Source organism: Chiroxiphia lanceolata, chromosome Z (assembly GCF_009829145.1).
Source record: "Chiroxiphia lanceolata isolate bChiLan1 chromosome Z, bChiLan1.pri, whole genome shotgun sequence".
Taxonomy (NCBI): Eukaryota; Metazoa; Chordata; class Aves; order Passeriformes; family Pipridae; genus Chiroxiphia; species Chiroxiphia lanceolata.
Genome location: NC_045671.1, coordinates 36,173,630 through 36,188,292, shown reverse-complemented (window position 1 = coordinate 36,188,292; position 14,663 = coordinate 36,173,630). Strand labels below are relative to the sequence as shown.

The 14,663-nt window shown below is 36.8% G+C and overlaps 1 protein-coding gene across 8 annotated transcripts in view; it reads left to right on the top strand.

The window, feature by feature from the left end:
• The window catches only part of TLE1 (TLE family member 1, transcriptional corepressor), a 97,748-nt gene that overhangs the window by 55,374 nt on the left and 27,711 nt on the right, over positions 1–14,663 (top strand). For all 8 annotated transcript variants that reach the window (XR_004354494.1, XR_004354492.1, XM_032675588.1 and 5 more), the window contains 9 exons: positions 614–766; positions 1,587–1,731; positions 2,450–2,640; positions 4,071–4,147; positions 9,080–9,329; positions 10,998–11,245; positions 13,294–13,441; positions 13,877–14,027; positions 14,466–14,542. Coding sequence is in view for 6 of the 8 variants with exons in the window: in XM_032675588.1 (XP_032531479.1) it covers positions 614–766; positions 1,587–1,731; positions 2,450–2,640; positions 4,071–4,147; positions 9,080–9,329; positions 10,998–11,245; positions 13,294–13,441; positions 13,877–14,027; positions 14,466–14,542 (1,440 nt within the window). In the remaining 2 variants the exon portion in view is untranslated. The remainder of the gene's footprint in view (positions 1–613; positions 767–1,586; positions 1,732–2,449; positions 2,641–4,070; positions 4,148–9,079; positions 9,330–10,997; positions 11,246–13,293; positions 13,442–13,876; positions 14,028–14,465; positions 14,543–14,663) is intronic.

Here is a 14,663-nt window from a genome sequence, read left to right as displayed (position 1 = left end):
CAAGGCAATTGTAGTTGGTGTTTAGGAAAAAAGTGGCTGATATTGTGGCATATAAAAATCTTTGTACGGGCCATTCAGTTAAGAGTTGGACTTGATGGTCCTTGTGGGTCTCTTCCAGCTCGGAATATTCTGTGAAATCTGCAAAAGCATGCATCTTTATCTCTTCTTCTGAAGGTAGAGATTAGCAAGGTCTGTATTGCCTGAAAGAGATTACCAAAATATTTGTCACTAGCAAAATGTAGAGAATGTATGCAGAAAAATGGTATCAACTTACTGCAGTTACTTTTGGTCTCCCTTGTGCTTACAATACATTTTGTGCACTTGCTTTAGTTTGTTCTTAGGTATACTTAGATTGCAAGCTCTGTGCTAGAGAACAATTTATGATTACGTGTAGTGTAAAATAAAAACAGATTGCTTGCTATATGATTTTACTTAAGTCTCTAAATTGATGAAGGGATTTCAGCTTTTTTTCTATAAAGATAACAAAATGTTTTGTTATTTGAACTTGCTGCTTAAATTCTCCTAGGATTTTTTTGTCATAGACTCGTTAGTGGTGTTTGTGTACCAAGGCGTGACAGGGTTCTGTACTGTTCTTCCCTTCCCATTGTCCTAGGATCCTTCTTCCCCAAGGGCAAGTCCCACTCATTCACCCCGTGAAAATGGTGTAGATAAAACCCGCTTACTAAAGAAGGATGCCTCAAGCAGTCCAGCATCTACAGCCTCTTCAGGAAGTTCCACTTCCCTCAAATCCAAAGAAATGGGTCTGGTAAGTAGCTGTCTGTTGTCCAGATAAATATTCTTTCTTGTAAAATCTAACCCTGTTCTCTTGCAACTACTTGTGACACAAAGTACCTGGCATTAAACATTTGAAGCTGAAATCGACCATTGTTTTTCCAGACCTTTATAGTATTACTCAGCTTCCCTTCTCATAATCTTCTGCTTTGTTTTGGTTTCTTGTATTTGCTACATTTCTGTCAAATGAGTTGCAAATTTATTAAAAAATACAAGGATTGCTTAAGCATTGTTTATTTTTTTTCTGGAGCAGTAGCTTATGGTTTAACTTAGCATGTATATAGTCACTAAGAAATGCTCCAGATTTTTCTTAAACTCTTCTAAATAAGCAGTTATTCTCTGAAAACTTTTTCCTGCAGTATCACTAATAATTTGATCAGATTGTCTGTACCTTTTGTGTCATGTTTTTTTGATACTATCAATCGAGGTGGTATTTTGGTTTTGTACTTAGATTTGCTGTGCCCAATAATAATTGAAATATTAATGTTTCAAGCTAAAATAGTTTGGTAATGCATATGGTGTTGTCCTGAAAAATTTAGCTCAGGCATCTATTTTTTTATGTTAGTGGAAGAGGAAAGATATCTTTCTACATTTCTTATTTTAGTTTTGGCAGCAATCAGAAAGGTTAAGCATTTCTCTCTCACAAGTTAATGTTGTCATCATTGCGTGGATATATGAAAATTGGCTGAGGGACTAGGTAGTCGGTGCCCAGCATTCCAGTCCCTGTTGTGATAAATTGTGTAATATGGCCTAGATTAAAAATAATACTCTTTTAATTTGTTTAATGATACCAGCATGAAAAAGCCAGTACACCTGTTCTGAAATCCAGCACACCAACTCCTCGGGGTGATGTGCCAACCCCAGGCACTAGTGCAACTCCAGGACTTCGTCCAGGCCTTGGCAAACCTCCAACAATGGACCCTCTGGTTAACCAAGCTGGTAATGCATTACCTCCTGTGTTTTTATGGTTCCAAAATTAGTCGTTTTTTTACATACATCGTTCTTTGCGACTGTTATAATGCAAATGTATTGCATTATTCTTGATATCAGGAGAGGGCTTAATGAGAAGCAGATGTTTGGATTATCAAGACTTTGAATATGTTTCTGTCTTTTATTCTTCTTTGTTTACTTTCATCTTTATCTTTTTTGCAAATAATCTCTGGATTATTGGACTGAATGCAAAATAAAAAGACTTCTCAGAAGTTTCTGGTAGTTGTTCTGTGTTCAATCCCTTCTACGGCTTTGTCTGAGTCTACTAGTATTTGCTGCAGTACACAGCTTGACAAATGCTGGGCGAAGTTTACTTTTGCTATTCAGGCTGGTACACAAAGTTGGCTTCAGACATGAGCTTTGTAAACCATGTCTGTCAGCTTTACTGCTTAATTTGTCAAAGAAGAGATTAATGTAAACAGGGGAATATTACAGGAATGGAAATAGGTAATGCTAGAAGAGATTGCTAGAAATAATCAGCAAGTTCAAACTTTAATAGATCTTACACTGAGTAAAAAGAGCTGGTGGTTATTATTATGGCAATGTGTCTTGACAGTGTGTGTATGTAAGAGGGGAAGGTTAGGTATTGTAGGGGAAGAAAAGGACTGTTTTCTTCTCTGTATGCTGCCATATATAAATAAATGTACTTAATTTCATTATTCTCTAGCTGCAGGTTTGCGGACACCGTTGGCAGTACCAGGACCATACCCTGCTCCATTTGGAATGGTACCTCATGCTGGCATGAATGGGGAGTTAACTAGTCCAGGGGCAGCCTATGCCAGTCTGCACAATATGTCACCGCAGATGAGTGCTGCTGCTGCTGCAGCTGCTGTGGTTGCCTATGGAAGATCTCCTATGGTAAGCCATATGTTGCATGCAGTCTCCGTCATGTGAATTGTGGTTCACTGAGAAAATGCTTCATTTAGCACTGCTAAATTCCCAAGTTGTAACAGCACCAGAGGCTTTACAGCTTCACTGCGTTTCACTTTGCTGCGTGGCTGCAGAAACAAATTTGCACCTTGAAAACAAAGAATCTCTGTGCATTAATGTGTATTTCCTTTTTTTATTCATCTTCATCAGTGATTTAACTGATGAGTAATGCCAAAAAATTATTTTGTACTGTAAATGAAAAGATAGTTTTGCTAGCCACAAAGTATTTCATTGTAATTGTGTGCTACACTTAGCTGTGCCTTTTTTTTGACAAACCACACTTGTGTTCCATACAGACATAACAAATTTATCTTGAAGCATGCAAAAGGTTTTTTTATCTATGTCTCTGTCCCAGTATTTTATTCTTTTTTTTGTGGAAATCAACCTATGAAGTTGATCGGTACCTACCTTGGAGCTCTTTGCTAAGGTGTGTTGAGAATAGTTGCTGTTGTGGATGTACTAAGTAAATGGAGCATAGTAGTTATACCTGCTGTCGCATGGAATAATCTAGGGGCCTGACTCTGCAAACATGAGCTTGATGGCAGTTTTATGCATAGACGAACTTACCTACTTGTAAATTTGCAAAATTGGATTTAAGCTTGTCATCTCATTATTGTAAGTATGACTACTTTTTTCAAACTAGTAAATAGGACTTTTATGTGAAAATGTGGAAATTCTAATTAGCAAACGCCCTCTTTTTAAAGCAATAACGGTTTTTACTCAGGTATAACATTCAGAAGAAAAATTGAAGTATTTTTCATCCAGAATTTCTGCTTGGATTATTTAATGTGTGTACTTACTCAGGATATAAAAACGTGGTGGAATTGCAGTATGTAAAGAGAGCATAGTGTATTTAAGCTGTAGAAAATTTGTTAACATGCTACAGTGGGAGAAATCTCTCAGCTAATGTGCGCACGCAGAACAGTGTGGAGCCATGCACAGATCCTAGCTGGGGCCTAGAGCTGCTTTCCAGCACTTCACTGTGCCAGCCTGGGTACATGCTAGCTCTCCCAGAGGTAAAGAGCACTAGGTGGCTTCATGCTGACATACCATGGACTCTAATTCCAGGGTTAACACAGGACTTTGATTCCCTACTAACTCAGAGCTGCTTGTGTTATGGTCAGTGGTGTGAATGCATGATATATGTTACTGGTTTTCTCTTTACATATGAATGCTTCTCAGAAGCATGCCCAGGAAAAGTACCTTCGTTTTACCCCCCAATGAAGGGTCATGCACTTCTTTAATACTGTGGGTAAAAGGCACCTTTTGGTTAAATGCATAATATCTTGAGAATAAAGAAAAATGTCTTGCTGAATGAGAAATTGCGAGTATGAGATTAATTCACTTTTCATTGTCAGGTTGGGTTTGATCCTCCTCCTCACATGAGAGTACCTGGAATTCCTCCAAATCTAGCAGGGATTCCTGGGGGAAAACCGTAAGTAACTTTTAAGATTTTAGTAACATCTACAATATCTAGAGAGAATAAAATTATATTGTGTCACAGAACAAGAATTTCAAAGGGGATAGTGTCTGGTTGTTCTCAAGAGGTTATTTTAGTCTTTCCCTGATGAAAGAAGCTTAAAGATTCTCAAATGGTACTTGTTGTATCCCAGGACAGGTATGCATATACCTATTTCCAAGAAGGAGTTGCTGAAGGTATACTTTTAAGGTTTTTTTATTTCATCCTTTCTGGGGGAAGTTAGGGGGACTACGAACTGGTAGATGCTTGTAAAATGTGTTAGATAAAAACATATTGAAACTAAATTTTACACTACACTGAGGATAAATGTGTAGTGCAAGCTTGCAAACTTTCTTGTCTGGCACCTGTTTTATCAGGCAAGAGAGTCTGCAACTGATGACAATGGGTGTCTGAAGCAGTTATTTAAGCAACAGATTACACACACCTTACATCATGGAGCAAGCTATTTAGAACTTTTGTATGAATGTACAGCTGGAGAGCAAAAGAATGATGAAGCAGTTGTGGAACAGGTGGCACATAGATGTAGAATAGCTTTGACAACACATTCTTTTTATTTAAAAATTTTAGTTATTGATGAAACAGTTGTTAAATAAAATACTTCTGCAATGCTGTGGGTTATTGATGTTGCAGTAAAATAAATTCATCAGCATACACTAAATTTTTAGGTAATGTGGCTTTGATGTACCATTGAAACTGAACCTACCATATGCAGTAGACTCATGAGCATGTATGACCTGTTAAAATATGTGATTATTTTTTAGGTATTTCTGGACAAGTAGTCTGTGTAGGTACTAACAGAGCAAATTTGACTCAGCTGTTTATCTGGACAGAATGAGGCAGAGAGAATTATAACAGGTTTTTCAACACTGTGTTAGAACATCTTCTTTGTCTCCTCATGTTTGGCGGTCATTCCTGTCTTCTCTTTCAACAGGAAGTTGCAGTTAGAGTAGTTTTCCTCTAGCTGGGTACTTATATAATTTTGAAACTCATAGTTTACACTTTCTCCGGGTACTTACATAATTTTGAAACTCATAGTTTGCACTTTCTGCGCTCAGTGTTCATGTTACATGTTTCTAATGTCTTATTTACCAATCTGTCTTGGTTTAATTTTTCCTTTTGCTGTTTCAGGAAAAATTAAAAAATTATTACTTGTAGGATACTGTCTGAGTTCCAAGACAGGCTGTGGTGAAAGTTCTATGCTCACATGTTTTTGTTTGCTTTCATTTTAAACTCCTGTTAATAACTAGGGATATGTTTTAATGTCAGTCTTGCAAACATCCTTGAAAGTGCACCAGATTACAGGCAAAAAGCTGTATTTTTTCTGATCTTTTTTTATAACAGTAGGAAAGCAGCAGACTTTATTTGGAAAGCCATCCTGAATGTGTTTTTGTTGTTACCCACCATGCTTCTGAGAACAGGTTTATCAATCTGTTGGCAGTGTGAAAAACCTGTTAAATCTTGATTTTACTTAAAGTTGGTGGTATGTTGACAAGAATACTGGGGTGAGGGCTCAGTGAGTTGGTGTTATATATCAGATGGTGGTGTTTTTAAATTCAATGCAGTAAGGAGAAGGCTTTGTTCTCAAAACATTCTTTCATTAAGTGTCAGACTCATTCTTGCTGGCTTTAATGGAATTTGGCATAGTTACATAAAATGCTTTTGAAGATGGCATAATCCAATGGCTCTAAGTTTTTAAGTAAGTATATTCATAAGCTTTCAGTGACTTTTTTCATTATTAATGCCTGGAAATATTTTATTTTTCTGTAGCTGAGTTCTGGTTGTTACACTGTTCAAGACAAAAGGACAGTGCATGTCTGCTGCTCCACTTTGTATCCTGGTATTTCATAGTTAAGTGACTGTCTGTGGAGTTTTGTTGTTTTTTTGGTTTGAGGGGTTTTTTTCTTTTTTGGGGGGGAGGGGGGTGGTGTGGTATTTTGTTTTTAATGTTTTTAGCACTTTATTAACACTGTTTCATATACTGTCTACTTTGCTACATACTCCCTACTGTCCACTTGATTTAATGTGTTCTAGAATGTTTGGGCTTTTTTGTGGTCTTGTTACTTGTACATTTCCTCTAAAATTACTTCTTTGCTTATCTTAGCGAGGCAAGCCTGAAATTCCATACACTCATCTGTTCTCTTTCCATTGGCAGCTTTAGAATGATCTCATGTTTAGGCTTGATTGGCTGCAGCTAGCTAGATGCCTTCTACTACCTGCAGCATCTTTGAGTATCTCACTTATGATTTGTCTCCTGTATTTTCTGTACAGAGTACATGGGTGATACAATCATACAAACTGGTGGAGTACACCTCGTTTATTTTCTAAGTCATTCTTTTCCTAGAGTGTAGTCAAGGTGTCACACTGAATTTTGTTTAGGAGATATGGAGTTCTAGTGAGTTTTGTTGCAGATGGTAAAGAGAATTTTCAAATTGAACTACTGAATCCCCACCCATATGCTCAAGGCTGCACATTTTTATCAGTAGTTATGCTGGTACTGTTTTTTTCACCCAGTCCTCCTTCCAAGAGAAAATTAAATTCCCTTGTTTCTAAGAGAGAGACATTTCTGGTAGCACACAGGGATTTTTTAACCCCTGTGTGTTCTGAGATCTGTTAATGACGAGCTTGTTAGAAAAATTAGTAGTGTTAAGAACCCACTTGAACATAAACATGTGGCGTCTAAGTCCTGCGCTCCATTGTTTTGATGCATCTAACTATACACTGCACTATAAGTTTGTGGTGTGTCACTGTAACTTTTTTTTTTTTTTTTTGCTTTTCATGGTATTTCTAGCAAGGTACTAGTTGATGTGAATCATGCCTTCTAATAACTGGATTGTGGTCTGAACACAGATTTTCAAGATTAGTACTAAGGTTTATATCCACAGTATTGCTTCCCTGGTGTCTAAAATTGTGACTTAGCGGTAGCATTGAGGATAAATATATTTCTCAGTATTTTTTTCCCAGACACTAGAAAGAGCTGAAAATACATGTTTCTCATTTTAGTAGGAAAGGGAAGTTTCATGTGGTAAATGTTAACTCTTCCAACATCTAGTTATAAGCTGACTAGTGGTTTTGGAGTGGTGTAGTGTGCTGTTTTGGAATTATTTGATTTCAGTTCTACCGATCTTTGCACTTGTTCAGTGAATGTACAGTGAGAGATATTGTAAAGGAAGGCTAATTTTATTGTATTGAAGGAGAGTAAGGACAGTGTGTGTCCCTGCCACATATCTCTGGATAGAATTATTTGATGACATGTATGAAGTTAAACATTCTACAAATACTGTACAAATACCTCTATCCTTAACAGTTTGGTATTTTTATTCTATATGATGAAACATCACACGCAGATATTCACTGTTCCTTGTGGTAACTAGAATTAAAAATGAGCTGAAGTGCAAAGAAAAGCTGAAAGTAAAATTCACTCATGAGTAGAAGGAACTTTCTGCTTTTGTGTTTTGCTGTTGGAGGTATTTTTGTGCTAGCTGAAGAACTCTATTGGAATCGGAGGAATGAAGTAGAAGGTTTTATGTATTTTTGGGGGGTTTTTCTTGGTTTTTTTTTTTAAGACATCGTACTTTAATTAGGCAGGAATTGTATGCATTATATCAATTTGAATACTTGGAGTAGCTGGCCGATAGTTTAGTTTATTTGCTACATTCTTGAATAGTGAATTAATTATTCTGAACTCTCCTCAGCATGTCAGATGATATTTGCTATATACTTATTTGGAAATTGGAGGTTTAAACTGAGAAACTGGGTTGTATGAATAAAACTTAACTATGTTGCTGTGTATAAGAACTCTGCAGGTTCTCCGTGCTGCTTTGACAGAGATGAAGAAAAGTCTTTGGATGCAGTAGAGAGAATAATATAAGTGACAGTATACTGTTTCTCAGAAGTTTGTCTTGTAGTTGTTCTTTTAATAATATTTATTTAATTACAAGTATATATTTACATATTAGTTGATATATACTTAGCTTGTTTTATATTAAATTGTAAGTGCATTTGTATAAGACAGTTTTCGTTGTTTACTGTGGTTGTTAGCCCAATATGAAGAAGGGATCTCTTAATGCTAACTGTCATAATTTCTTCATGGTACTTCCCCTGAGGAGGAGTGTTTTTATTCAGTACTGGTATTTCACTTCCTCAGCCCTCAGTTTCCATGTGCTTGAAATCATGCACTGAATACAAATAAAAGGTGTTTCAGAAGAGCCAAGACTTATCTGAAAAACTGAGCCTTTCAGCTTTTCCAGTATACTTATTCAGGAAAACAATTATGATATGATGGTATCGGCTTTCTGAGGAAAGGTGTGAACAACCACTCTGCGTGTTTCCATTTTCTCTTTAAAGCACTAGTTGCGAGGTAGAAAGAGGGGCGTGTGAGCACAGCTGGTGGTGATGTTAAAACTAAGATGCAGAAATCAAGCAAAACTTTTATCTTTGGCTAGTGCTACTGCAAGGCAACAGGTGCAGACCTCCTGGAAGAAGGATGAGACAGCAGTGCCAGGTGAGAGACTGCTGCTGTAGGACTTGTGGTGTAGAGACTTGAAACTGCTGGCTAGAAACCAGGGACTGAAAGTTCTTTTGATTATCCAGGTGATTGAGGGATAGCAGCCATGACCTTGAGGTGTAGGTTTAAGGGTAGAATTTAACCTGCTTCCCCACTACACAAACACTTAAGTTGAGGCAAGCTGAAAATTTCTTTTGTGAATCTTTATCTCCCTCTGAGGTTTCATGTGCCTGTATTACTTGGCACTGTAGCTCTGATTTTTATGAAAAAGATGATTGGCAAAGAATTAAAATTAAAAATATTGTGTTTTTCTTGCATCATATTACTGTAATGGCTGATTTTTATGTTTGTTTTGTTTTCTCTTTTCTTCTCTTCCCCAAAAGAGCCTACTCCTTTCACGTTACTGCAGATGGTCAGATGCAGCCAGTTCCTTTCCCTCCTGATGCCCTCATAGGTCCAGGAATCCCTCGCCATGCCCGTCAGATCAACACTCTGAACCACGGGGAAGTTGTGTGTGCAGTTACCATCAGCAACCCCACAAGACACGTGTACACAGGTGGGAAGGGGTGCGTCAAAGTCTGGGACATCAGCCAGCCTGGCAACAAGAGCCCTGTCTCTCAGCTGGACTGCCTGGTAGGTGAACAGGAACTTGTCAACACAGGTAGCTTCTCCTTAGAGACTCAGGAAGGAAATAGCTGTCCTTGACTGGATTTTGTTCATATGACAAGGAAACAGCAGGCAGATCTGTTTCCTGCTGGGTTTTTATTTAGCATATAACAGGTTACAGAGAATATTGCTGGTTTGTTTAGGGACAAATACCATCACTAAGGGTCAAATAACAGATCAGATTTCTGAGTGGAATGATTTTTTTTTCTCTCTCTTCCCCCCTCCTCCACCCATTATGCTGATGATTTTTATGCATAAGTTTAAAAGGAATGCAGCTTGGCTTATACAGGGCTGCTCAGAATCTTCCTAGTTCTTCCACTCAAGTGATGAGTGACAATCTCATGTTTTATAAGATGGTAACAACCACGATGAAATAATGCGATAAGGTACCAAGGTCACTTTAAATCTCTCTGTGCTTTTGTTCATGATCCACTAGTTATACGTATAGGTTGGTTGTTTTCACATGTGCAGGATACAAAAGGGGCTGGGTGCAGTAGTATAGGTAGCTGAAAAGCTAACTCAAAAAAGGTTCACTCATGGCTCACTAAAATATTCTTCTCTTCAGAAGCAGTGTAGGTGTTTGTGAAATGTTAATTGAAAAGACTTAATGTCATAAAGCACAGCAATATGTATTCTGAATTGAAATAATTCGTAAATGGGCTGAGTTTTTTGTTTTGATTTTGATTTTTTCACCCTTTACCCTTTATTTATTGCTATCCTTTTGTTAATTGCCTAGCAGTAACAGTGCAATTGAATAGGTATTCTTTTCAGGTATGTGTCTGGATGCAGAGCCTTAATTTTAGTTACAGAGCAGTAATGACTGATTAAGCCAACATTTCCACTGCACTGCTTACTTCTCCTTTGCCATGAATTAAGAAAAAAAAAAATAGGAGTGGTAATGCTATTAACTACATTTTTCAAGTGGTTTTTTTCATGGTTTTGAGTTATGCATCTTAACCATCTATTTACTAAAGAACTGCTGCCAGTCAAGCAAACTTGTAATAAGTGAAGGAAGAAGTGTCTTCTGTTGCTAACTCTCCTGTAGTACCTCGCAATCAGCAATAGTATCACAAACGCAAAATTGATAAGTACAATAAGAATCATGTTGAACAGCAAAGGACCAACATAAACATAAGACCAGTATGGGAATACCTAATCTTTTAACTTTAATACTGTGAATGCAAAATAGAATTTGAAAGAAAAATTCCAAAACCTGAAGGGCATGAGACTTGACTATATTTTTCTATAGGGTTGTCTAAATGCCAAATGAAAGATCATTTGCTTTAATATTTCTGCTATTGGTGACCTTCACTTATGGAGTGCGTTTGCAGAAATGCAAGCTTATTTTGTCTCTGATTTTTGTGTAATGAGATAGAAAACTTGCTATTCATCAGGTTTGCAACAGTGTAGTCTGTGGCAACAGGAGTCTGCACTTTTAATTTCTGCAGTTGCAGTCTTTAATTAGTGATGACAAGTAGGTGTTTGAAACATTTTAGAATATGCTGGTTCCTCTTCAGTACTTTGGTAATGGAAAAAATAGCAAACTCTTTAAAACTTTGATGTAGTTAGAGTCATATTAGTGGTCATTACTGGCAAGCATGTATTAATATAACTGAGGTGATTTGTGTTGTACAGAATAGAGATAACTACATCCGCTCTTGTAAATTGCTGCCTGATGGATGCACCCTTATAGTTGGCGGGGAAGCCAGCACATTATCCATATGGGACCTGGCAGCACCAACTCCTCGTATAAAAGCAGAGCTGACATCCTCAGCACCTGCCTGCTATGCACTGGCTATCAGCCCTGATTCCAAGGTGTGTTTTTCATGCTGCAGTGATGGGAACATTGCAGTGTGGGATCTGCACAATCAGACATTGGTCAGGTGAGTCATTACTTGTTTACAGAAGATTTTCGTAGAATTTATTCTTTGGACTGCTACATAAATATTTATCTCCCCAAACAGGGTTCCTGACAGCAAAGTAAATAGTATCTCTTTATTCAAAGAATATGGCTTGCAACCAAGTTAGGCAGAAACTAGTTTTGGTGTCTTCAGCCTAGTCTTGGAAGATGTGCTTTCAGGGCCTGATGGTTTGGTCCATAACCTACTGCAGTCAGTGTAAAAGTTCCTGTGCATTTCAAATAGTTGGGATTGGTCTGCAGGTTTCTACAAGCAGCATTTCTGCTGGTTTGTGATCAGTATAGACTGAACATGCCTTTTAGGGAACTCTGAGGTTTGTTCTTTTCCTATGTCTTAAGCCTTGTTAAGTCATAAAAAGAATTTTCAATTCTTACTTAATGATGTTAAGTGGGAAAATTATTCTTATAGAAATAATGGAAGTGTGGAACCTCTGTTCTTTAGGATAGCACAGGGGTTAAACTAGAATATAAATTTTATAAATTTATGCTTACCAAAACTAGAATATAAATTTTATAAATTTATGCTTACCAAAACTAGAATATAAATTTTATAAATTTATGCTTACCAAAACTAGAATATAAATTTTATAAATTTATGCTTACCAAAACTAGAATATAAATTTTATAAATTTATGCTTACCAAAACTAAAATATAAATTTTATAAATTTATGCTTACCAAAACTAGAATATAAATTTTATAAATTTATGCTTACCAAAACTAGAATATAAATTTTATAAATTTATGCTTACCAAAACTAGAATATAAATTTTATAAATTTATGCTTACCAAAACTAGAATATAAATTTTATAAATTTATGCTTACCAAAACTAGAATATAAATTTTATAAATTTATGCTTACCAAAACTAGAATATAAATTTTATAAATTTATGCTTACCAAAACTAGAATATAAATTTTATAAATTTATGCTTACCAAAGTAGTGGTGCGAGATAGTCTAATTTGGGAAAGGCCATTGTTACCTTAAAAGTTCTGAACACAAACACTGAAGAATATGCTTAGTCTGCTGTGTTTCAGTTAAAGTTCCTGTATATCAGTAATTAGCTTAAAATTATATGTAAATAATCATGTTAACATCCATGCAAATTTTGCTTTCTGTTGAACTTCTGAGCCAATAAATACAATTTTATTCATATAAAATCTTCCATTTGCCCTGTACATACTTAGTCCCTGTAAAGGTGCACTTTCTCCATCTATAACTGTCTTTTTTTTTAAATGTTTACTGTAGGTGTTCCCACCACTTGCTGGCTGATCTTGCTGACACATGGAATTTTGAGATCAGAGCTACAAAACAAAATGTGCCTCATGACCTTTCCATGGCAGCTCTTAGTGATTCATACCCTTTGTTCCCAAGCTAGTTGTCTTTTCCCCGCCTGCCCTCCACCTTTCACACTGAGGCATAGGATTTTGCCAAAGGGTTAAGAAAAACTTGAGATGACCTGGTTGCTGAAAGCTGGGAGTTGCTAATGAGAAGGACTGCACCATTTAGATTATTCTAATGTGCCACAGAGAATGCAGCTTTGTGACTCAACAATGCTAGAGTTTAACTGTCTGGATCTCTATCTGGATCCTCTTCTATCTGCCTTTTATTTATCTTCTTGACTTGCAGCCAAAGAAAAATACAGAAGCTGTTTTCTGAAATTGGAAGTTTTGTTCCCTGAGCACTTGATTTAATCTGAGTTGTCCTTAGTGGTTTTAACTATAGTTACTGTGCTTTAGTATTCTCACAGGTGGGGTTTTTTTGCTATTCAAAACCTGATAGGAAAGATTTGACTTATTCAGCTAGCCATGGTGCAGTTCATTCCTCTAGCACCAGGAAAATGTTTTTGTAGTACTGGTATTTAATGCTCAGTAAAAGGGAGGGGCTAATTCTTGCTCATCAGCAGACACAGAAGAGATAACACACATGTACAGAGTCCAAAACTAACACTACAACAGTGTTTACCTTGAGCTCTGGCAGGAAATAGTTATTCAATCTGGTTTTTTTATCAGGCAATTCCAGGGCCACACAGATGGAGCCAGCTGTATTGACATTTCTAATGATGGTACTAAGCTCTGGACAGGTGGTTTGGATAACACTGTCAGATCCTGGGACTTGAGAGAGGGGAGGCAGCTACAACAGCATGACTTCACATCACAGGTAACAGGATTTTCCTACAGCTTGGGGGACTGTGTGCTGTGGGAAGGAAACACTTAGGATGAGAGCTGAAATTGAGCCCAGTGCAATTGGCACATTATTCCCTCTCTTCCTTTTGGCTGCTCACAACACAATATTTTGAAGCTTTCTTATATGCTTAGAATCCAGAACAAAATGATAGCCTGACACTACTCTTTTTTCCTGAGTTAATAGGTAAGACCAGTAGTTATTTAGTTACTTGAATTTTGAACTGCAGTCTTGCTGTTGAACTATTTGAATTTGCCCTTATTTCTCTCTCTCTCCCTCTCCAAATTAATTTTAACTGCAGAAGAAAGAACTACCTATACTTCTGTATACTATCTTTAGTTCTCTAAAGATAGTTTTCTATAACTATCTTTAGTTCTCTAATAAAAGGTGTAAATGTGGTATAATTTTCAGATATTTTCCCTTGGTTATTGCCCTACTGGTGAATGGCTAGCTGTGGGAATGGAGAGCAGCAATGTAGAAGTGCTACATGTAAATAAACCGGACAAATATCAGCTGCACCTTCATGAGAGTTGTGTATTGTCACTCAAGTTTGCTTACTGTGGTAAGTTGCCCTGAACACAGAAGTGGAGATAGGAGCTCTATTTGTGTTTTGCTGATTAATTATTATATAGCCATGGCTCATTTGATCATCAAAATTTATTTAGTGTCTCAGTTTAAGTAATGAATTAATATCTCTGCTTTATGAATTCACATGCGCTTATCTACAAACAACCATCCGTTTGTCTAAAGGCTGCTGTGAGGGTTGATTCATGTGTAAAAAGCTATTTCTGTTTACAGAGTCTAGGGATTTCCTAGTATGTAATGCACTGCAAAAGCATGAGTGTCCACACTGACTGTAAGCAAAAGTACTATTTTGATTAGTGGTGAGAGCTTTTATAATGGTAGTTAGTTAACAGATTTCATTGATAAGAATTCAAAACACAAAATTTGTCAGATGTTCTATTTCATGTTTCAGTAGTCCTTCTGGTTTATATTCTAGGTAAATGGTTTGTGAGTACTGGGAAAGATAACCTTCTTAATGCATGGAGAACTCCTTACGGAGCCAGTATCTTCCAGGTGAGGGTGATGTTGCTTTTAAAGAAAAAGTTAGAATACCCAGAGTCCCAAGAGTGGACTCAGATCTATCTTAATTTATGTGATCTATCCAAAATGGGTAACAGACTTTTTTTAATGATGT